General features: G+C 38.6%; 1 protein-coding gene across 1 annotated transcript in view; it reads left to right on the top strand.

Moving 5' to 3' along the window:
• Positions 1-25,684, top strand: part of negr1 (neuronal growth regulator 1) — a 379,243-nt gene that overhangs the window by 210,627 nt on the left and 142,932 nt on the right. The window contains exon 3 of the mRNA XM_078407348.1: positions 23,838-23,963. Within this exon, the coding sequence (XP_078263474.1) occupies positions 23,838-23,963 (126 nt within the window). The remainder of the gene's footprint in view (positions 1-23,837; positions 23,964-25,684) is intronic.

Raw genomic sequence — 25,684 nt, forward strand, 5'->3', positions numbered from 1 at the left:
TCCTTCTTTAATTTAAATGCTATAAAAGATAACATTGAGGGTTATTTCACCCTCACTCAAATCTGCACCAATGGTCATGTGGTAATGATCAAAAGATCAGAACCTGGGGGATCTTTTCCTTTCCTAGCACTGCGGCCAGCGTTAACATTCTGATTGCTTACTACTCCTAGTAAGATTAGATAATTCAGCACAGGCTAAAAACTGAACCACATCTGTGTGGATAGAATTCAAGCTGAGCAGTTAATTTATAGCTAAGACAATGGACTCCCCTAAAGATCTACTTGAACCAACAATTAAGGGGCTCAAGGATTACATCAGAAATAGCATACAGTGGGACAAATAATAATTTACATTTATATAGCACTTTGACAGGTAGTTAGATTTGTTATTTAGGCAAACCTGCATGTGCAAAGCAAATTAGATCAATTCTGCACATGAAACTCAGACAAAATATGGTTTGATTGGAGTTTAAACTTATAAAAGCGTGGATGTGCAAGTGTCTAATTAGATACCCGATATCGATGTTACTTTTCATATGAATCCACCATGCAACAGTTTGCCTTATCTTTCTTTGAGTTATTATTGCATTTGCACAGCAATGCATTTTTAGGCACAGTGTGAGCCAATCCTATTTTTTTGCTTTAATGCAAGAAATATTCATTGTATGAGAATAGTCATTAGTTATCAATCGTGCTCCTTCTATATTTCAAAAACAGTCAATCCAATCACACAGATATTATCCAACATACTTCTTTTCTAGAGAATAAAGGGTAAATAATCTTATGGGCTATATGGAAAGAGCAAGTGTATAGGATTGAATTGTTGCCAGCATGTATTTGATAATCTGTAATGACTATGAATTTGTGACTCAGAATTAACATGGGATCTTGGGATTTACAAGTAGAATAATTTGCTTAGAAAAAAGACTATTTGTACTTATTCTTTCATAAATGTTTACATCAAAAGTACTATGCAACTGTTTAAAAGTATTTCACTCATTTCCTGTTAAAAACATGTTCTCGGGGAAATTGGTACTTAGTGTTACAGTGTCCTGGGATGGGTTTTATTTCCCCATTGTACTTTGTACATGGAATAACACAATCAACCTCTGGGCACGTTTTAATTACTGAATGACAATAATTTCATCAAATACCACAATATGTGACCTCTTTAAATAACTTACAATGAAACAAGGGGTACGGGCAACACCCATTTGCAGGGAAGGGGGTGGTTGCATTCCTAGAAAATGGTTCGTATTGCAAATTTCTGTAACATGAAGGTTGCAGAGAAAGTAGTAAACTGCAAATAATCAAAATTTGCAGTCATCAATTTGAGTTAATCTAACATTCAAAGGCTGCAGTTGCTGAAAATCTGAAGGATAAACAGAAAAGCTGGAATTTCTTGTTAACTGAAGCAATGCCTCTGTCCCTCACTTCACAGTTACTGTCAGCTTGCCAAGTATTTCCATTGTTTTCTGTTTCTATGTATGAATAAAAATGAGCCCTCAGAACATTGCTTTTATCTTTAAAAATTCACCCCCTGGAAAAAAAATTTTGGTACATCATAGCCGGCAGACCTCTCTAAAACACTTTCCCTTGAGTCAGCATGTGAATCAATGGCAGCTGCCTATCTCAAAGAACAGCTGCCATCTGTGAAGGCATCAGGCTCAATGCTTTTTAAGGGGAACAAACCACAATAATTATTATTTTAAAGCATGGAATTCCAAATTTCAGTATCTTTTCTGATTTCAGATTTGGCATTAAAGCTATAAGAAGAGCCTCAATTATTCATCATAGAAGCAGGCCATTCAGCCCAACTCATCCATGCAGTCCTAGATGTCCATCTGAGCTACTCCCATTTGCCTGCATTTGGCCTCTATCTCTTTAAACCTTTTCTATCCACGTAACTTTCCAAATGTTTTTAAAATTTGTAATTGTACCCACGTCTGCATCTTCCTGAAGTTTTCTATAAGCACGCAGACACTGTATGTTAAAAAAAGATGTAAAATCAGTTAGAGGAATTGCAGAAAGATTTCCCAGAATAGTTCTAGGGAATAGGGCCTTCAGTCATATAAATACAATGGAAACATAGAAATTGTGCTTCTTAGGGCAGGGAAAGTTGAAAGATAATTTCATTAAAATGTTCAAAGTCACATCTGGTCTTAACGTACTGATTAAAAATAATCATTTTTCAGTTACTGAAGTGTCATTGACGAATGGTCAGTCTGAAGAAGGGTCTCGACCTGAAACGTCGCCCATTCTTTCTCTCCAGAGATGCTGCCTGTCCCGCTGAGTTACTCCAGCATTTTGTGTCAACGGTTTATACCAGCATCTGCAGTTCTTTCCTTCTTTATAGATTTAGTATGTCTGGACTAAGAAACAGAAGGGCCAGGAATAAAAATCTTTTTACACAAATGGTTAGGATCAGGAATAGCCTGCTACATGAAGGTGAAGTAAGTTTGATAGAAATTTGCTCGGTGTTTGAAGGAAACAACATTGCAGTGGTACAGGGGCAGAATCAGGGAGTAGGACTAACTGTTGCAATTAAACAAACTAGCCTGGCTTTGAGGCTCCAAATGCCCTCCTGAGTTGTAACAATTCTGTGATTCTTTGAAGCCATTACAAGTTGTAAAGAATTGAAAAGAAAATCATCAAAATCAAAGAAAGCTTTCATGACTCCAAGCTTGAGTTAAAAAGCATACAGATTTTAGAAGAAAAGGAATCATGGTTCGAAGTGGTTCGACACTTTTGCGCTCTTAAAAGGTAATCATTGGAATAAGAGACAATGCAATAAATCTGAGTGATAATCTACTGAGGAGGAATAATAGACACAAAATGCTGGAGTAACTCAGCGAGACAGGCAACATCACTGGAGAGAAGGAATGGGTGACGTTTTGGGCCGAGACCCTTCTTCGACTCGAAATGTCACCCATTCCTTTTTTTCCAGAGATGCTGCTTGTCCCATTGAGTTAATCCAGCATTTTGTGTCTATCTACGGTTTAAACCAGCATCTGCAGTTCCTTTCTTTACACAAGGGGGAATAATAGTTAGGTACCTATCATTACCACTGAGTTTCTGACAGGAAATCAACCCCCTGTTGCTTATATAATCATGAAAAATCCAAAATTGTTCTTGGATGTGATGCTACATAGGTGCTTTTGAGGACTTGATTTTCCTTTTGTGTTTTCCTGTGGTGATAGTTTGATGTTGATTTCATCCTGGAGTTTCTTTTAAAGAATGCAATCAAATGTACCTATTGTTCTCGCTTCCTTTTCCTGCTCAGAAGTGCCCTCCTACCTACATTCATTCAGAACAATTCAAGCAGGGATTATTGATTGGTATTCCAATGTTACCATATTTTTCTGCACCTCTACACTCTTCTATTCCAAGATTTTGTTATGTCGGATAGCAAGAAAAACTCAGCATTAATTTGCATAGAAAACAATTGGCCTTCCTCATTAGAGTCGTAGATTGATACAGTGTCGAAACAGGCCCTTCGGCCCAACTTGTCCACACCGGCCAACATGTCCCAGCTATACTAGTCCCACCTGCCCGTGTTTGGTCCATATCCCTCCAAACCTGTCTTATCCATGTACCTGTCTAACTGTTTCTTAAACGTTGGGATAGTCCCAGCCTCAACTACCTCCTCTGGCAGCTTATTCCATACACCCATCACCCTTTGTGTGAAAAAGTTACCCCTCAGATTCCTATTTAATCTATTCCCCTTCACCTGAAACATCTGTCATCTGATCCTTAATTCATCTACTCTGGGCAAGAGACTATGCATCTACCCAAACTAGCCCTCTTTCTAAGGGCTCAGATATAACCAACACTAAATTATGTATTAATTCCCAGACTGACATTAGTTGGAAGTTTGTCAAACAAGAGGAATCTATATGAATATGTTATTTAAACATTGGATAGCAGCGATTTTCAAAGGGATGCCAGTCTCTATTATTGATATTTAAATTCTACTAATCACCACACACTTACATAGTTTATGGGATATACTTTGCATTTTTGGCATTGTTTGGAAATTTATAGATCACCTACGAATATATCAGAATATGATGGAAGAAAAATATGTTCAACAACTTGAGAAAATATTGAAAAAAATAAAATATTTAGTGGATGATAGTTAGCACTTCATTGGTGAGAAGGCATTTCAATATAATGACAAATGTGCAAACCACCTCCTGCTAATACTTAAGATTTTACTGTCTGAATTGAATATATCTGTAACAATAGCTTGAGCATCAAGAATAAAATGTGTGATTGACAATAAGTTCAGAAACATTTGTTATTTTTTGCTAGACCGCATAGATAAAAATAAAGTCTCCCTTTTTTGAACAACCGTTAGTCTTTACGTTGGGATTTGTTCAAACAATGTTTTTAAATTAATTTTTCATAAAATGGGTAATATTTAGCGCCCATCCCAGGTGTAGTGCCCATAAATAAACCCAGGAATTCAGTTAGCATTTGACCATGCATTTGCCTTGTCTGAATACAGCAAAACATTCACGACTCTTGTGCTTCAGACCTCCAGAGATAATTGCCAACATTGTGGCAATGTGGCATCTTTGCTATCCTTGCCCATGTCCACCCACGCTCCCGCCCCCTCCTCCACCCCCAGAAACCTCAGAATGGTTAATGATAGCTGCTGGTTTTCAAGAGAAGAACGTACAGAAGGGCATGGAGACCAATAACTCTTGACTCTGAAAGACACAACTGCAGAATGCACAATCCTGATGGGGTAAACTGTTTGGCTGAAAAGCAACAAGCACCGTTCAACACTGCTGGCTGCTTCATTAAAATTCTCATCGTGTTCTCTCAAGCGGGTCCTGTGTTCAGCCTTGCTTACTAGCAATGTGGCATCTTTGCTATCCTTGCCCATGTCCATCATAGAAACATAGAAGCATAGAAAATAGGTGCAGGAGTAGTCCATTCGGCCCTTCGAGCTAGCACCACCATTCAATATGATCATGGCTGATCATCCTAAATCAGAACCCCGTTCCTGCTTTTTTCCCATATCCCTTGATTCCGTTAGACCTAAGAGCTAAATCTAACTCTCTTGTGAAAACATCCAGTGAATTGGCCTCCACTGCCTTCTGTGACAGAGAATTCCGCAGATTCACAACTCTCTTGATGAAAAAGTTTTTCCTCATCTCAGTCCTAAATGATCTACCCCTTATCCTTAAACTGTGACCCCTGCTTCTGGACTTAGGACATTGGGAACATTTTTCTTGCATCTAACACTTTAAAATGTTGAAGAAAGTCATACTCAAATGCATCTATTTTGCACCAACCCAATTACACGTTAAAGCATTATACACACAAATCCACAGCCTCAACCAACTAGGATAAGGGAAGCATCCGCTGGAAACATTATCTTCTCCATTTTCTGGGTTTCTGTAATTTACACAGTGATACAAAACATGGGCTACATATTCATTTCATGATTGTCCCTTCTTGGACCATGTGGTGCTAGCTTTGTGCTATCTAAAATTTCTCTCCGATTGAAACCTAACATTGCACAATCCACTGACTCAGACATGTAAAGACAAACTCCACTGTCTGCTTAAGGCTGAGCCATACTTGGGTGCCCTCTTCCCTGTTGGCGCTCCTGGGAGCTGCCACAACAGAAAAAGCTCAAGCAGCATGCTTTATTGATGAAAAGTGCTACTGCTGCTTAGAATAATAGGCAGTACAAAAAAACAATGTATTAATTAATTTATTGTGCAAAATAAAATCCATTGTTTGCTTTAAATGACAATACCATTGTCCACAATTTTTAGTGTTAGTAGGAGGGCAGTTTTGGTCATTAGAAAAAGACTACACATGCCAACCAAGTGGTTCTGAAAATAAGTGACAGTGATTTCAATAACATTTTGAAATAAATTAAGATACAGTTTAATCCTTCAGTTCCCTTTCAGGATTTCTAAAACCATTTTACAGTCAATGAAATACGTTTGAAATTTGGTCAATGTTATGATGTAGGAAACATGGCAAACAATTTGTTAATACCAACAGCTGAGTGATATTGAGCAGTTGATCTGTTTCTCTGGGGTGTTTGAGGAATAAAGGCAATAACTTACTTCCCAACAGAGTGCCCCAGGATTTTTTGTTCCACGAGAGAGCAGTCCTCGCCTGCCTTTATCAGCTTATCACATTCACGGCACTCGGGCAGTGTGACACACAATGTCAGACTATATTTTTGCTTAAGTTTCCACGATGCATTTTGAACCCATAATCTTCTGACTCAGGGTTAGGAGTGTTCCTAACTGAGCCACAGCTAATTTAAAATTGTGGCCTTTTTTCATGAATGCTACTCTCAAAAGCATTTTGTTAAAACCACTTGGACTTCAGAGGTACAATAATTCTTCAAGCCACGTTTCATCCAAGCACAATCATGATTCATGAGGACTGAATCAGCATATTTAGATCTAATCGCATGCTCACTGCTAATACTGGGAATCTAAAATTCAAATATAGAAATGGGTTACATTGAAAATTAGTGTGGTAATAGGATTGGTTTGTCAGTTGGCACGGACTCGATGTTTTATGCACACACAGTATTATTTTAAAAGTTTGTATTAGAAAATACATGAAAAAAAAATGGTCAAATGTTGTTCTTTAATTGCCAGAATGATGACTTATGATGCTACCTAGATAAAATTTCAAACTGGTGTATTGAAATGAATTTAGATAGCTAATCTATTTTACTATGCAGCAAGATGGACACACAGTGCTGGAATAACAACGGGCCAGGCAACATCTCTGGAGAGGAATGGGTGACATTTCGGGTCAAGGCCCTTCTTCAGACTGTTACTATGCAGCAATATGGTTTGTTTTACTTATTAGTTTGATGAAAATAATATGTTGCAGTCCAAAATCTGCACCAAAAATGCAACAGATTGCCAAATGATGTGCTTGTAGTGAGGTTACACTTTGGCTTAGGACAATACAAATATCCAGTGCCCAGAATCTAGTGAAATTAATCAAGAATACTGATGAGAATTTGTGCATCTGTTAGTTATTTGTGACATTAATTATTCTGGTCTTTTATTCCTTAGATCTTGAAATCTTAAGGGGCTCCTAATTATTCTGACCTTTTATTGTTTCAACCATCACTACTGTGATGTGCAATCAATAAAAAAAGTTAGTAGATGTACCCCAAGCAATCAAAATGAATTGAATGTGGAGTAAGGAAAGGAACTGTGAGTTTGCTATTTCCACAGTTATACCCTATCACTGGAAGTCCTGCACCACAAAATGGATGCAGGCTTTGCCTCTAGCAAAATTAATTATGAAGTGCTGAATTTAAATGTAGACACATACCAAGGCAGACTTGAGAATTGCCCACTGCAAATTGAGCCTGAAATCTGCCTCATTTTAACTTTTATACCTCATTTAAATATTTACAAACTTTGGAAAGAATGAGGAAATACAGTTTTAACAAGAGTTTTTTTGAGAGATTAATAAATCATTTCTGGAGAGTACTGACACCAGGCCTTTTTCCCAAAAATATAATTAATGATAGTTACAATGCAAATATTTAATATGCCACATTTGTATATCCAGATTCTCAGTATAAGCCATGTCGTTCATTTTACTTACAGGATGCAGAGTACCTCAGTGTGATGTCACATTTTCTTTCATGTGCATTCCTTGAGCCAACAAGCCTGAGGGGTTTTATATAGATGCCAAAGCCTCAGTATGAAATTGTGATGGAGCCTTAAACTGTGACTTTTCCCCACACTATCTTTGTGGCAGCACTAAGTTCTCATTGCATCATTCAATGTGCAATCTTGGAAGATGGAATGTGCTGGATGACAGTATTTGGTTATGGACAGCTGCTAGCTGTTTTGGGCAGATGAGAGGATGACTTCACTGAGTTGATAATCTTACAGCAGTAGTTGATGTTTGTTCCTGTGTGTGCCTGGTGGAACATTATGAGAGGAAGCAGAACCGTGTGAAGACTGATGTAGCAGGTGTTTGTAAATCCAGTACAAAATGACCTGATTGAATAATTGTGAAGATGGTTGGATGTTATGGTGAGAAAATTATGATGGAGGAGACATTTGTGTTGAATTGCAAATATTGATACACTGGTATCAACCTTTCCCTTCACTGCTTCCCTTTCACCACCAGAACTATACGTTTTCATTGATTGTGAGTAAAACATGGAAAATCTTTGTCGCATTTTTAATCTAGCACCTATTGTGCAATCAATGTCCCAACCACCCTTAAGTATCAGGTTAATATGGAAAATAAAAACTGAGAGTCTGGACAGTGGACAGGAGACATAGTAGAATAACAGAGGACACACAACTGCAACAGCTATAACATGAGGGTCTGGGGATGCAGACTTTGACAATGTTTCTGACAACTTATTGACATTTCTCCAAATTTGTACATCTGGATGAAGACATGGACCCCCACTAATTAAAGATAGAAATACAAACAAATTTGGAGGTGGTTTTGGACAAGATAGAATAATTGCCTAGAAGTTCAATGCTGTCAGAAACACTAATGTAGCTGTATGTTAGTGCCATTGTGTTGAACTGTGTTTCCAAAATTCAATTCCTGGGAAGTTGATGGAGCTGGGTTTTGGAGTCAGAATGTAACGGCTGTCACTAGAATACATCACTGTATATTACAATACAATACAATACAATACAATACAATACAATACAATACAATACAATACAATGTATCTTTATTGTCATTGTACAGGGGTACAACAAGATTGGGAATGCGCCTCCCATACGATGCAATAAATTAATTAGCTAGTCAGTATTAATATAAACAACCCAATGAAACAAATTTAAAACAGAATAAAGTGCAAGTAGATCTGTGCCTCTTCCAACAAGGGATGAATTACTCAGCATATCACCCTTTCAAAAAGTAGATTTCAAATCTGAACCAGACTCTAGATTCAAGAAGGTTCTCCTCATGTCTGATTTGTCTGATTTGCTGTTTCAAAGAACAATCTGGTTTTGAATATATTTTTCAGGACTTCTTTCAACCTCTGCAAGCCCAGATTCTCCAACCTTTCCCCCTAATTGGCCTTTCATCTCTCAAATCTGCTAGGAAGCCTCCTCTCCACACCCATGGCAATTTGCTGTGTACAATATCTCCCTAACTACTTCCAACAACTTTCCCCCTTCAACAAAAACACAAACCTGGCAAGATTGTATAATATAATATAGAATTTGATCTTTTACAATATTTCGAGTTCTTTTTGTGATCATTTTAAGTTTAAAGATTGTATTGCAATTATAAAGTAATTTGATACAGGATACTGATGTTGGTGTTGCATTAATGAAGGGGAGGAAAACAAAAATCCATCTTTAAAATTCCAGTTCGAGTCCTGCTTGACATGATTGGTAACAAAGGAGAATTGACAGTAAAATCTGCATATTAAGATGGAGAAAATAAGAAAGAATTAAAGGATAGGTCCCATTGCCATATATTTGACAACTTAGAGAATATTTCTGGCAATAACAAAAAAATTAAAAAGACTGTAATAAATTATCTGTTCAATATTTCATCAAAGGTGTTATCACAGACAGTGGAGTGATATTACAGTGTGTTGAATGTTCTTTTTTCTTCTGCGAGGAATAATTCCCAGTTTCCAAAATATATTGGAGCTGGCTCAACATATGTTTGTATTATGGAGTAATGTTTTTTTTTTCAAACTGTATATGGTAGGAAAGTGATTAAATTATTGAACTATTTTCCAATATCAAGGACATTTAATCTGAGACATTTTTTAAACCCAGGATAGCACCTAGGGAATTTAAATTCAAGCAATTAAACACATTTGGAATAAAAAGTGGGCCTCTGAAATGGGATCCTTGGCAACTAGATTGTTGTAAGCACCCATATAGTTCACAGATATAATACTTGAGGGAAGGAAGTTTGCCACATCTAACCTACACATCTCCCCACATTCATGCAGTTTGCAATTGCTCTCTGAAATAGCAAGCTTTTCAGCTCAGTCCATTAGGTTTGGACAATAAATACTGGTGCCGCAACCTATTATTGAATAATTGGGGTTCCTGTCATCCAATTGTCAATTTTCTTCTTTCATTTGGGCTTTTACTGTACTCTTAACTCCTGCCCCAATGTCAATCTCAGTTTAGCAAGGTTCATGACATATCCTCATACCTCTGCCACCATTGAAACTGGTTATTTTAAGAGGAGCTGTAGCACTTTTAAGAACTTCAAGCTTGTACAGGTATGCCACAAACAACTAGCTCTGGGCAGTTTTAATAACCAATTCAAGTTAATTTGAAAATGTCTGTTTGCAAATGATATGCCTCATGCAAAGTAAGCCCTTGTGTCAGATTAGCAAAACTGGGAGCCAAGTTAATCCTCATAAATACTGAAACTTTCTATCATTCTAGTCTATTGAAGAGTTAGGATCAATTGTTTAGGTCCCTTTTGATTTGTAAAACGATCAGTAATCTGATAACATAATACTATTGATGCAAATTAGCATAAATACCAGCAAAAAAAGAAAGCTTTTGATGTGTGCCATTCCCTGATAAATGCACAGTTGCCCAAAAAAAGTTAAAATAAGCTTTCCTCATTTTGTTAAAATTATCAGCAGAAGCATATTCCACATTATACAGCATAAGCAAATTTGACTCCACATGGAGTCAATTGGAAAACAATCACAAAGATTGCTGGCATAGCATTTAAAAGTTGGTGACTAATATCAACAATCTATGCCCCAGTGACCTTTAAAATGATTGCCTGCAGAGACAATTAATAATTATCTCTCCATTCACAGATATTGGACTGTCTATTTCCATTATGAGGTACACAAAACCTTAGAACATGTAATCATTAAAAATGGATTTACCCTTTAAAAGTTGTCATAGGAAGATAGCATTAATTAATAACATGCTTCTTTTGAATGAACGTGAATTTATCCTTATTAATCCTGAAATTAATGTTTGTCTTCATGCTCTTGTTTTTCTTACCTATTCTCGATTGTCAACAAAATGAACCTATAATACTATCCCTTTAATTTAGAAAAGTGGGAGGGCAAGAATAACTTATAGACAGGATTAAAACTCAGCTGAAATAAAAACAGCAAATACTGAGCAGGTGAGACAGCAGAGAGCAAATCAAATTTACATTTCAGGGCAGTGACCTTTTTTCCAGAAATTTTCTTCTGGAAACTAAGCTGGTTACTTTCCACCTATGTGGAAAGATAAAATACAAAAGTAGCAACTCATCGTGCACCATTATGGTCATTGACCACATTAGTCGATATAATCCCAATGAAAACATTGGGAAAACAATGTTGTTCCCAAATTGGCGACCAACTTCAATTCCAGATTTGATGTTGTCATCGTAGAATCTTACAAATCATGGTCTGAGGAATCTAGTTGTTTTAATATGTCTGGTTTCATCTTCCACATTGTAACATTTTGGAATGTGCTGATCAAGCATCAAAAAAACATGTAATTGAAATGTAGAACATTTCAAAAATCTAATTGTTTCAGATATCTTGAAGGTGAGTTTATGTGAGATAATGAACTCCGCTTCCATCAGGTAGCTTGAGTTTCATTGAAGTATGATATTCTGAATGATTTGCCTATGTTATGTTTCCATGGCAACAATGAAAAATGTGGGAATGAGATTAACTTTGTGTCCCCTTCGACTAGAGACCTGAACTCTGGATAATGTCCAGCAGGAAAATTGGCAAGGGTTTATCTGTTGATGTAATAAAGATTGTAGAACACATATTCATATTGTTTAACATAAATGGAATGTTAGCAAAGCAAAAGATAGATAGATAAATAATAGACCCAAGAGACTGCAGATGCTGGAATCTTGAGCAAAAGGAACTGCTGGATGATCAGCCATGCTCGAAGGGCCGAATGGCCTACTCCTGCACCTATTTTCTATGTTTCTATGTTTCTAACTCAATGGGTCAGGCAGCAACTATGGAGGGAAATGACAAAAGGGTATTTCAGACTAGGATCCTCCTTCATGAACAGACAGATGTAGTTTACTTGAATATGAAAGAAAGACTCCCTTTATGAAATTCGTATTACTAGATATCTGAGAGAAGAAAAATTGGGAAAGATGCAATATTTCAAAGTAAAGTGAATTTATCTTTAAAATATTATGTACTTACTCTGGGAATGAGTGCAGATGTGGGCAAAATTCCAAACTGATAACTATGTGCTTGTTACAGTTTAAGAAAATGAGCCAAAGAAAAAAGCCTTTGCTATCAAAAACACCTCTGATCTTTCACGCTGAATACCAAAGAACTATCAGATATTTTTCACAGGATGAGAAGCATGACATTATCACATCAATGATGTTGTTCCTCAAAGTGGAATGGAGCACTGTTCAGGCTAGGAATGCATTGGAATGCACTGTTCAGGCTAGGAATGCATTGCATGACTACATGAGATAGAAGCACTTTTAGAAATGTTTACAAACTGAAAACTAATAGCACATATCTATATTTATAGTACAGGTCCACCACTGATTTTCCGGCACCCTTGGTTCCAGAGCTTTGCCATATTATCGGTTTTGCCAGACTAACAGAAGTCACTGCCTTGAGGGGGGGGGAAATACTGGCTTGCAAATTCAGCCACGGAAGTCAGCAATAGGAAGGGATCTGCTGGCTCCAGACAGGTCAGAGTTTCAGTGCCCTGGTGCAAATTCGATAATTCAAAATAATTGATTAATGTTAGGTAAAATCTCAGTTATTTCTTGACGGTTTTTTAAAATTCTTAACTAAAATTTATAAACATTCTTATTTGTTAGTGACAAAAGAGACTGCAGATGTAAGAAATGGCCTAATTCTGCTCCTATGAACTTATGAACTTAACATATTTTTACATGAATCATTGCCTTATTTTGTTTGCGAATACTCTTGTGAGCACTTTATGGTTGTAGTGTAGGGAGGAACTATAGATGCTGGTTTAAACTGAAGATAGACACAAAAAGCTGAAGTAACTTAGCGGGTCAGGCATCAACTCTAGAGGAAAGGAAAAGGTGGTGGTTCGGGTTGCGATCCTTCTTCAGACTGAGACCCTGACTCTCAGTCTGAAGAAGGGTCTTGACCTGAAACGTCATCTATTAATTTACATAATTTACTTCATCTATTAATTTAATTAATAGCACAATATATGTGCTAGTAAGTGTTTAGTGAAGAGCAAATTTATGATTGATATCAGGAAGTTTTTTTTCATACAAAGGAAATTCAACATTCAGAATGCGATGCAGACAAGGGTGATTCTTCAGTAATGTAAAAAGTCATTTACGTTTCCTGTGTGGGGGGGAGAGGATTTTGATTTGATCTTCTCCACTGTCTACTGGAAATGGAAAAGGTGATAGAAAAAGTGAAATGTGGAGGAGGATGATTTATCTCTTGGACACAACATGTAAAAAAATTTAGCCTAATATGCAGCTATCAAATAAGTGTCAAAATGCAAACTGCTGGAGCAATAGAAAGTGTCAAGCAGCAACTGTGAGGGAAGTAGACCGATGATATTTTGGAGACACAGTAAACTGCAATTCTGAAACCTTGAACAAAACTCAAAGTGCTCGAGGAACTCAATGGGTCCGGCAGCATCTGTGGATAGAATGGACAGATGACGTTTTGGGTCGGGACCCTTCTTCAGGTTGATTGGAGTGAGCGGGGAGGGCGAGAAAGCCGGAAAAGTGAGGTGGGGGTGGAACAAAGCCAGGCAAGTGATAGATAATGTGACAGCCCCTTGTCCCTTGGATGTCGCTCTGATCCCTTTAACTGGCTGACAGGCCACGAGAGGCCAATTCCCAGCAGTATTGCTATCGGTTGGCAACTTGAACCTTGACAGCCTACTCTCTCCAAAACCCAGGCTTTCGAGCCAAGGAGAAGGAGAAGACAAGGACAAGGAAATGGGGTGCCTCCCTCCTAGTTGTGTTCCCCTGTCGCAGGTACAAGGAAGACGAAGCCACCGGGACAGACCCGAGACCTCCAGCACCACCTGTTAGTTAACATTAGACTGCCAGGAAAAGAAGCCCGACACTGCCAGTGCCTCTACCTGAGGCTCAGGACTTTGTGGCCAGAACCTCTTCTTGCCCACAGACAACGAGGGACTGCGCCAACGCATACACAGAGGCGAAGACTGCCTGCCAGGATAATCCAGAGACCAACAATGTCGCCTCTTCTAGCTCGAAACTGAACTGCCAGTAAGAAAGCTGTACCATCAGCCACACCTCTCAAGGCAAGGGCGAACTGCAAGAAGAAGCCTGAGATCACCATGCCTTCTCCTTGAAGACCAGAACTAAGCTGCTGGAACAAGCCTGAGATCGACAATGTCATTGCACATGGACTTTGACAGTGATGGGCAGTGCCCCCATGTGGTCCTGCACTTGCCGTATTTCTAAACTAAACTATATTAAACTAAAAAAGGATTATGAATATAATCCATTGCAAATCCATGGAATCATACCCTATGGTACATATGCCAGGTATGGCAATAATTTACCTAACTGTATGCAAAAAAGAATTTCACTATACGTCTATACATGTGATAATATAGAACCATTGACCATTTCGAAGGTATCACAAAATGCTGGAGTAACTCAGCGGGTCAGGCAGCATCTCTGGAGAGAAGGAATGGGTGACATAGAAACATAGAAAATAGGTGCAGGAGGAGGCCATTTGGCCCTTCATGCCAGCACCGCCATTCATTGTGATTATGGCTGATCATCCACAATCAATAGCCCGTACCTGCCTTCTCCCCATATCCCTTGATTCCACTAGCCCCTAGAGCTCTATCTAACTCTCTCTTAAATCCATCCAGTGATTTGGCCTCCACTGCCCTCTGTGGCAGAGAATTCCACAAATTCACAACACCCTGGGTGAAAAAGTTCCTTCTCGCCTCAGTTTTAAATGGCCTCCCCTTTATTCTAAGACTGCGGCCCCTGGTTCTGGACTCACCCAACATTGGGAACATTTTTCCTGCATCTAACTTGTCCAGTCCTTTTATCATTTTATACGTCTCTGTAAGATCCCCTCTCATCCTTCTAAACTCCAGTGAATACAAGCCTGTTTTTTTCAATCTTTCCTCATATGACATTCCCTCCATCCCAGAGGTAAACCTTGTGAACCTACGCTGCACTGCCTCAATAGCAAGGACGTCCTTCCTCAAATTAGACCAAAACTGCACACAATACTCCAGATGTGGTCTCACCAGAGCCCTATACAACTGCAGAAGGACTTCTTTGCTCCTGTACTCAAATCCTCTTGTTATGAAGGCCAACATGTCATTAGCTTTCTTCACTGCCTGCTGTACCTGCACACTTACTTTCAGTGACTGGTGTACAAGGAGACCAAGGTCTCGGTGCACTTCTCCTTTACCTAATCTGACACCATTGAGATAATAATCTGCTTCCTTATTATTGCCGCCAAAGTGGATAACCTCACATTTATCTACATTTTTCTTTTGGATCAAAAGCCCCAGGCCTCATACAAATTGTATACCCACTAAGATCTCCTCCAAACTCAATCCTCACACTCATCTAAATAATGATAATCAGTCGAAGGCTGCTACAATATCAAGGGTCTGGTTACTGCTCCTCTTCCATTTCCTCTGTTTTCGTGAATGGTCACAGGGAAAAGAGTTGAATGTGTGGCATCAATGAAGCCCACCAATTTAAAATGTCCATGATTTGTACTACTCTACTGTAGATTAATAAATGAAGCTTTTATAAATAGGCCCGTTGAGGTGAAGTAACAAGGCTGTTAACATAACCAACAAAGTAATGTATGTTAAACACGTTTATATATATTTTACAAACCACTATACCTTGCCCCAGCATGTCCTGGATTGTGAAATTGGTTTTATTCTAAAAACTTACACATATTATTTTCAATAAGTAATCAAGAACTGAGGAGAGAGTTGTGTCTGAAAGCATTGTCATGATAAATGCAACTAATTGATACCCATTGACAATAACAATGTGAGAGGCCATTAGCTGTAACAAGCAGATGTTGTAAAAAGCAAATCTTTTTTTCTCATGACTAATGGAAAACAATTTAGTCAATGCCATTAATAGAGAAAGAAAAAGGGCATTGCTGCCTTGGGTTACTAAGACTCGAGAGTAGTCAAGTCTAAAGAATCAGCTTCCTTCTGTGTGTAATAAGAGGCAAGTGGCTTGCCTAACAAAAGAGAAACTAGTAAGGTCTGAGTAGATTATTCTCCTCCCAGGCAGCCATTTAAAGTGCTTGCTGCCCATTTATTTTGTGCCATGTGAACAATGAGATTAATTAGTCGATTTCAAGAGAAACAAAACAAAACCACCAAAAGCATGCAAGCAAAAGAACAACAGATGCTGGGAATCTGAAATCTAAGCAGAAATGCTGGAAATACTGAGTGAGTCATTTGGCTCCTGTCTAAAGAGTGAAAGAGTTCACAGTTCAAATCAATGATATTTCATCAGTCCACTCTCCATGGGTGTGCCTGGTCTGTTGGGTATTTCCAGTATTTTCTGTTTTTATACAACTGTGAAATTATTTTACAATCTGACATTATTTAGCACAAAGAAGAAATCATTGCTCATCATGGATTTTGACAGGGAATCAGCACTGCACCAGGATGTGTGAAGGAAATTGGAAATAAGGTGGCAACCTAGTTAAAGAAATGGCATTAAGAAACCTATTTAAGAGGGTTAATTCCTGGGTTACGTAGGCTTCATGGCTGAATCTTTTATTTCGGAGGAGGATTCAGCAAGGTATTTAATTTAAATCATTATTTAGTTTACATGAGGAATGTATTGCTTGCTTTGTGTTTTGAAACTGGCCTGTGTGAACTACTACTTACTGTTAATTCCATGAACAATTACTTCTTCTCGCTCACACTGCACGATTCATTTGATGGCCCCTGCTCAAAGTTCAACATATTTTGAAGTGAATATTTCTGGCCAATTGCTTTTCCCATTTGTGGTGCATGAAACTGTAGATGCTTTCAGTCAGAATGCCTAGTTTAATTTCATTCTCATGCTCAGACTATCACTTTAATATCCCTGGTTCTCAAGTAGTTATCATTTTCCTTTTAGAGATAATTACAAGACTCTGCTTCCACAATTGTATCCAAAAGAGAATTATACAGTTTAAACATCATAAAGAAATGTTTCCAAATCTTCATTTCTTTTTGTACTGAGAATAAATGTTACAGTTAAAAGTGATTCTTATAGATCTAAAATGTCTAACATTAAAATACATTTCGACTTTACTTTAGACTTTAGAGATACAGCAAAGATACTCTAAAGACGTACAGGTATGTAGGTTAATTGACTGGGTAAATGTTTTTTTTTTAATTGTCCCTAGTGTGTGTTGGATAGTGTTAATGTGCGGGGATAGCTGGGCGGCGCGGACTCGGTGGGCCGAAGGGCCTGTTTCCGCGCTGTATCTCTAAATCTAAAAAAAATCTAAAAAAAAAATCTAAGCATGGAAACAAGCCCTTTGACCCACCGTCCGTGCCAATCTCCCCGTACACTAGTACTGTCCTACAAATCTGTATGTCTTCGCAGTGTGGGAGGAAACTGGAGCACCCGGAGAAAACCCATAAGGTCACAGGTAGAATATACAAATTCTGTGCAGTTAGCCCTCGTGGTCAGGATCAAACCCAGGTTTCTGATGCTGTAAGGTAACAACTGTACCGCTACGCCACTGTGCTGTCCTTTTTCAAAGGTTTAGAGACACAGCATGGAAACAGACCCCTTTGGTCCACCAAGTCCGCGCCATCCAAAAGTCCCCTCATTCACTAGTTCTATCCTACACTCTAAGCACAATTTACAGAAGCCAATTAACCAACAAACCAGCATGTCTTTGCACTGTAGTAAAATTTAAAATGTAGTAAAGCTGGAGTGTAAGAAAAGATAATATTTAAAATCTTTAAAATGTCAACCAAAACATGTAAAACACAAAAATAATTAAAAGCGTTAAGTAAAACAAAATATTGTTAAAAGAATGATCTCAAATTCCCTTTTGACTTTAAATTACGGACTCCAGTGGAATGGTGACCTGGCAGATTCAGCTTTTAAAATCTATAACAGAATCCTAGATTTCTACATCTCATTGTGGTTGCAGAGACATGATGGACTTCCTTCACATTCACTGGCTGAATTTCCTCAGAAACTTCACAATAGACAGCAAGATTGAGGAAAGAGAACTGACACAGTGATATTAGTTGGAAAGTCCGCAAGAGATGTCCAAGGTGTTGTTTAACATAGCTGGCAAGTAGGGAAGAGCATGACTAATTTTGGCAGATGAGGGGCATCGGCAGATAAATCCAGTGAATAATGTGAATAAATCCAGTGAATAATGTGAATAAATCCAGAACAGGAGCCCTATTGGTAACACAAGATTAAAATTGTTCTCTGATAGCCCATCTTGTTATATGCTTCCCTAGGAAGGGGTACAATCAAGGTTATGTAGATCCAACATAGTTAGAAAAATAAAATCTCTTGAGTAAAGACATGTGGGTTTGTAGCTTAAGTGGCCTCTTTAAATTGCCCCTAGTGTGCATAGCTATTTGAATCCTCAACTTCATATCCACCTGGTCAAGTTTCAAAGAGATCACCTCTCATTCTTCTAAACTTAAGAGAACACAAACCCAGTTTATTTAATCTTTCCTCATATGATAAAACCTGCCCTTCCAGGAATCAAATGAATGAATTTAGAATAATTTTGACCATTCAATATAAGGTTTGCGTCCTGTTCCCAACTTTGTTAAAGAACGACAACATCTATTCAGTTGTGATTCTTAAAATTGTGCTCCTGAATGCAATTGATACATTACTAAAGATATAACCTGATGGTCCATGTGTGAATTTTCATTTAGTTATTGTTGCAGATGTTAGTTATGTGCTGCATTTGATATGTTAATATTTGACATTAAAATTTGGACCAAATATACATCGGTACAGCAAAATTAGTCATTGTTGGAATGTACAAAATATATTTGAGCAGGAGTCACAAGGTAAAGAAACACAATATATGTTTCTTTGTTTCTATTAGAATGCGTATGTTAATTCGACAAAACCTGTGAATAAATAAATTATATGTTTAATAGGCCTTCCTGATATTTTTGAAGGCATTAGCTTTTATATTTTAAGTTTACATGTGAAACATTTCAGTGTGTCACGTTTTAATTGCATATTGTGTACCATTTCACAATGAGAAGCATTCCATACCTACTAATCTATCAAATTTACATTTTTGCAACACCTGAAAATGTAACTTATTTACTGCAACTATTTTTCAATTATGCCATCTATTTTGCCAAACCTTACTTACCAAGATCACTGATGGATTGTCAAGTTCCTAAAAAGTTCAAACCTGTGTTTATGTCTATACACAGCACAGTACTCATAGTTTTGAAACGTTCAGAGATTGCAATCTTGTAATTGAAAAGGGAAAGCAGATAATCTAAACCAAATATTGTGTCCATCTATGTATGTCTTTTCATAAGTCTCTTCTATCTATATACTAAAACTTCTGTTTGTTTGTTTGTTTGTTCCTGAACTACAGCCAAAACAGTACACAATAGCACGACAGTTTTAGGCCCACCTCACTCACCGTCATCCCTTTGGTGCTAATGGACGAAGTTTCATTGAAATCGGTGTTATATTTTTAAAGTTATTCCCATTTTAAAGTTTAAATCTATCTCCTCGGGAGGGAGGATAATGGAGGTTGAGGGGGATGGAGTGGGGGGTGAGGGGAAGGGGGGAGGGGAGGGGAGGGGGTGGAAGGGGGAGGGAGAGAAGGAGGGGGAGGAGAGGGGAGGGGGTGGAGGGAGGAGGAGGGGAGGGGGAGGGAGGGGGAGGGAGGGGGGGAGGAGAGGGTGCTGCACCATTGCAGGAGAGGTTTGGGCCCAACGGGTCTGGTATTACATAATAATGCTTAAAAACACGGCAAGCAGCTGTGAGTTACTTAACCAACACTGAAGTAACACTGAAGGGTTTGTCAATCTGTTTATGCAAAGCACAAATATGATCAGAAAAACAAACAGATTGATAAATCAAATGTTTTCCTCTTCCTATGCCATTACTATAGTGAGTTGAATTTCCACTACCATTAAGTGACGATCATTTAAATCGACTCATATAAGAATCCGTATTGAGTTCTGGCATTCTGATAAGATCTTTCCTCTGACACTCAATAGAAATAGACACAATTGAATACGAGACTTCATGATAGCCATGATTCTACATAGTTAATAAAGCAACAAAAAATATTACTGAACTAACTTCTATTCTAAATAAAATTTTGGGGTCAGCTGCAATGTCAGTGATATACCCCATACCAGAGACAGCAAATATTACTTCCCATTGATTTCAACAGCATGTAATATTTGATGGGTTGTTTAAATAGCATTCCATTGAATACTGGCACAATTCGTCAGGTTAAAATACTCTATATACTTCTGATTGGTGAGAAATTTGTAATGTTGAATGAGCTCCTTTTATTTATTTTCCCTACCACTAACATCATCAGCCTGAAGCAAGTGCTAAGTTAATACTCCTTCACCGATTTGCAATGTGGACCATGTACTATACATTTTTTAATGAAAAATGAAGCTGGTTTAGCTAATTAAAGGGTAGCTAGTTTAATACCTGTAGAAAGGGCAATTTTGAAATATTTAATAAAATATGAAATTACCAAATACTTGATAAAGAGAAAATAACTAGAAGCTGTGATATTTATGAAAAGAAGATTGCTTTTTGCGAATCTAGCAACGTTCTATGGATGGAGAATTACAGTCGGCATGTTGCATGTAAACTTTAACAAAACCTTTAACAAGGTATCACACATGAGATTATTGAAGTACTAAGCAAATTGGATGAAAAATTGGCTTGATTTAAGATTTAAGGATAGTTTCTCAGTGTGTGTTATTGATACAGCCACAGCAATTAATGAACTCTGATATAAGTAGTGATTTCATGAGTCAAGTATTGAAAAATGCCTGGTGACATTCAGCCTTCATTTGCAACTCATTACATTAAAGCTGATGACAGATATTAGATGCTCTTTGACTCTAGCTGGCCTGGTGTGAGGAGTCTACCAATTTTTATTCCTGAATATTTAACAGTGACATTTAAAAAATAAAATGTAATTACAATGGAGAAGTGAATTCGGAACATTTTTTTGCCGATAAGTTGGTGTAGAAGGTATTCGCAGAAATATAAGATTGAATGTACATGAGTTGAAGTTATGATTTAACCTATTTTGGTAATAAGGCTGCAATAATTGTCTTTATTATTTTAAATTTACGCAGAAAAATATTAGCTGGATTTCTCTCTCCTGATTGCAAATTAGTAACTGTATCATTAAGCTTAGTGTATGTGTGTGTGTGTGCCTGTGAGTGTGTGCACATGCATGAACACATGGTTCTTATGTTTCCATTGGTACATTAATTCATCGTAAATGACATTGAATGGAAGCCCAATAATCATGAAACTGGGATTTCAGAAGAAGGGTGGCAGCGGCAGAGTTATGGCGTTACAGTACCAGAGACCTGGGTTTGGTCCTGACTACGGGTGCTCTCTGAATGGAGTTTGCACATTCTGCCCATGACCATGTGGGTTTTCACCAGGTGCTCTGGTTTCCTCCCACGCTCCAACGATGGACAGGTTTGTGGGTTAATTGGCTTCTGTAAATTGTAATTGTCCCTAATGTGTAGGAGAGTGCTAGTGTACGGGTTAATCACTGGTCGGCATGAACTCGGTGGTGTAGGAGAGTGCTAATGTACGGGTTAATCACTGGTCAGCATGAACTCGGTGGTGTAGGAGAGTGCTAGTGTGCGGGGTGATCACTGGTCAGCATGAACTCGGTGGTGTAGGAGAGTGCTAGTGTGCAGGGTGATCACTGGTCAGCATGAACTCGGTGGTGTAGGAGAGTGCTAGTGTGCGGGGTGATCACTGGTCAGCATGAACTCGGTGGTGTAGGAGAGTGCTAGTGTGCGGGGTGATCACTGGTCAGCATGAACTCGGTGGTGTAGGAGAGTGCTAGTGTGCGGGGTGATCACTGGTCAGCATGAACTCGGTGGACCGAAAGGCATGTGTCCATTATCTACTATCTGGAAAGAAAAAAAAAATGTGTATATCATAAAATATTCAAGTAAATTGATTGATAAACAGTTAATTGTCTGGTGAAAGATAAGTTTATGCTTTCTGTTCCTGATTTGGCAACTTCACACAGTTTTAATTGTGGATTCCAATTCAACTGATTATTCACTTGTATCACTTTTTTGTCAACATGTTGTGGGTGATTTTAACTATTATAGCTTTTCATTAATGTCTGTCACCTTTCCATTTAGCCCGGCAATTTTCATAACACCTGTCTTTTAGTGGAATTGGTAGCTGCAGGTCCACACAGACTGCTTTGGGGAACTGGAGCAGCAGCTGGTTGACCTTGCGATCATCTGGGAGACTGAGGATGTCACTGATAGGAGTTGCAGCGAGGTGGCCTTGCCTAGTGTATAGACAGAAAGTAGAATGGCGATCAGCAGGAAAGGGAATAGGCAGAAAATGCACAAAACCCATGTAGCCATTCCCTTTGAGGTCATGTATGCCTTATTGGACACTGTTTTTTTTCCCTTTTCTGTTCTGTGTGTACTCCCCTACTCCCCCTCCCCCCCCCCCCCCCCCCCCGCCACCCACCCCCCTCCCCCATCCTCATGTCCCCTTCCACCGAGATGTCTAGTTTCCAATCTCACACCACTTCTCTCCTTATCTCATAGTTTTTTGGTGTCTTTTCTTCTCTAGCTTTTGCCCACTCACTTGCGCAATGAAATCACCCTCATCTGTATCCACCTATCACTTTCTTGGCTTTGTCCTGCCCCTATCTCTTTTCCTGCTCCCCCCCCCCCCCCCCACTACAATCAGTCCGAAGAAGGGTCCCAACACGCAATGTCACCTATCCATGTCCTTCAGAGATGCCACCTGACTTATTGAGTTACTCCAGCACTTTATTTTTTCTTGTTTATATGGTTCAACTTGGCCTTTGATAAGGTTCTGCATGGTAGGGTGCTCTGGAAAATTAGATTGCGAGGGGGAGGGGGGGGGGCAGAGGGTGCTGCACCAATGCAGCAGAGGTTTGGGCCCAACGGGTCCTCTTGGTCTGGTAGAATTTAAAAGACACTCAGCCAGCTATCTGTATGGGAAAGGTTTAAATACAGGCAAATGGGACAAGCTCAGATGAGGCATTTTAGTCGGCATGGACGAGTTGGGTCGAAGGGTTGTTTCCACACTGCATGACTCTATGACATTCAGTTTCATCTGGTGGATACGGTTAAAATTTCACGCAATGTTTGTCTTAGTATATCCAGATTAAATTGCCTCTAATGCTAGAAAGAAAATCAAACATATAATGGAACTATTAGTTTGTCAGGCAGCATCTGTAAATAGTGAATCAAAATTAACATTTCAGGTCCTCAAAATTCAAATCAAGCTCTGTTCCAAATTCTGATGGAAGGTGCTTGATCCAAAACATTAATTCAAGTTTTCTATCCATGGATGTACTTCGTGCATCTACAGTGGTCTGCTTTATTTGCTGTGTATGTATAACGTTGTGCCTGTTTGAGAATTTGTTTCCAGTAGGTTGCAAATGAATGGGCAGGTTATTCAATATTCATAATACAGGAATTCTGATAAAAGCTAAACATTTATCACTTGCATCTTTCTACTCTTGAGAATACCATTTTGTCACCAACTCCTAACAATGTCTGATGTTGTGAATCAGTGATTTAGAAAAATGTATATTTATATAACCAAGTAATTGTTTTCTGTTCTCCCTCTTTGTCTTTTTAGTTCCACCAAAAATCTTTGACATCTCTGCGAGCTCTGTTGTGAATGAATGCAGCAATGTCACCCTTTTCTGTGTGGCAAATGGAAAACCTGAGCCCACCATAACTTGGAAGCATATTTCACCATCAGGTAAGAGGAAAATGCTGCACCCCACAGTTACACATATCCTTTCATTATGTTCTGCTTTTGACTGAGCACATAACACTAAATGTGATGAGGCATAACTGGAGATTCTGGTTTAGAAAAAGAGTCAATTTTTGAAGAGTCTACTAGGCTAACAGAGAAGTAAATAATACAAGTATGTAAACAGTTTTCTTTCTGAGATCAACTTTTCAGATTTTGTTAAATTTTCGATTTAAATCTGCATCAGAGATTTAAATTACTGAAGCCATTTCAAACTATCTTGTAAAAGTCTATATTTAAATGTCCAGAACAAAAATAGCTACTTGATTAACACCTACCTCCCACCACTAGTACATACACCCTCCACCACTGGTGCATAAGGCTACAGTGTGCAGCATCTACAAAATGCATAGCAGTTAATCCAACAACCCCCCCCCCCAAACCTGCAACCAGCGGCACAAAGAAGGACAAGGACAGCAACCTTTCTTTGGAAGAGTCTCGACCCATTCCTTCTATCCAGAGATGCTGCCTGTCCCGCTGAGTTACTACAGCATTTTATGTCTATCTTCGATGTAAACCAGCATCTGCAGTTCCTTCCTAGACAAGGTCAGCAAGCTCATTGGAACATTACATCCTGCAGGATCCCCTCCAAATCACACACGATCATGGTTTGGAAGTATATTGTTATTCCATCATTGTCATTACATCTAAATCATGGATTTCTCAACACAACAGCACTCGGAGTACTTCATCACAATTGCACTGATTCAAGAAGGTGATTCGTCACCACCTTCTCGAGGGCAATTGTGATGATCAATTCACGTGGACCACCATTAATGGCCATATTCTGAAAAATTAAATTTTCTTATGAGCGATATACTAATCAACATCTTATGATTGCTGTGACAGAATCTGCAAAACAAATGGTATGAAAAGCTGCAATGCCAGATGATTGCCCACTATATTGCCAAGTCACGGGAAGGAACTGGAAGTAAAAAAAGGCAGGAACAAAGCAGGGCCGTCAACAGATGACCTAGTTCATATGTTCTTAAGTGATAGGAGCAGAATTAGGCCCATCAAGTCTACTGCGCCATTCAATCATGGCTGATCTATCTCTTCCTCCTAACCCCATTCTTCTGCCTTCTGCCCATAACCCCTGACACCCATACTAATCAAGAATTTATCTATCTCTGCCCTAAAAATATCCATTGACGGCCTCCACAGCCTTCCTGTACCAAGGAAGGGTAGAGCCCATAATGGCCCATTGTTGGCTGGGGAAGAGGTGATAACGAAGGTATATAAGGGGGATGCTGATGTTGAACGCTAAGTTGTAGTCGATGAACAGCAGCCTAAGATTCGTATTCTTATTGTCCAAGTGGTGGATAATTTCTTGATGCCATTTAAAACCCCTGCCTCAAAGAAGAGGGATGTTTTCTCTCTTTTCTGCAAGGACATGGGAGGAGATTAAAATATTTATCGCATCATATCTCAATATTCTGACCACCAGAATGTTCATTTGCAATTCTGTCCTTATGAAATACTGGAAAGAACTGTGATATTACAGTATGGCTTTCCCTAACTTTTCACACACATTCGTATTCTTTATTCCCGGTTAGATTCCAATCTTTGTTTCAATGTTTCTTCGTTTCCTTCTCTTATCCAGGGGTAAAAGTAATTTTTTTTTTTTTAGCACATTTATACTGCTGATGTTATTGATTTGTTCTGCC

The sequence above is a fragment of the Rhinoraja longicauda genome, chromosome 11, assembly GCF_053455715.1.
Source record: "Rhinoraja longicauda isolate Sanriku21f chromosome 11, sRhiLon1.1, whole genome shotgun sequence".
In the NCBI taxonomy this organism is placed as follows: domain Eukaryota; kingdom Metazoa; phylum Chordata; class Chondrichthyes; order Rajiformes; family Arhynchobatidae; genus Rhinoraja; species Rhinoraja longicauda.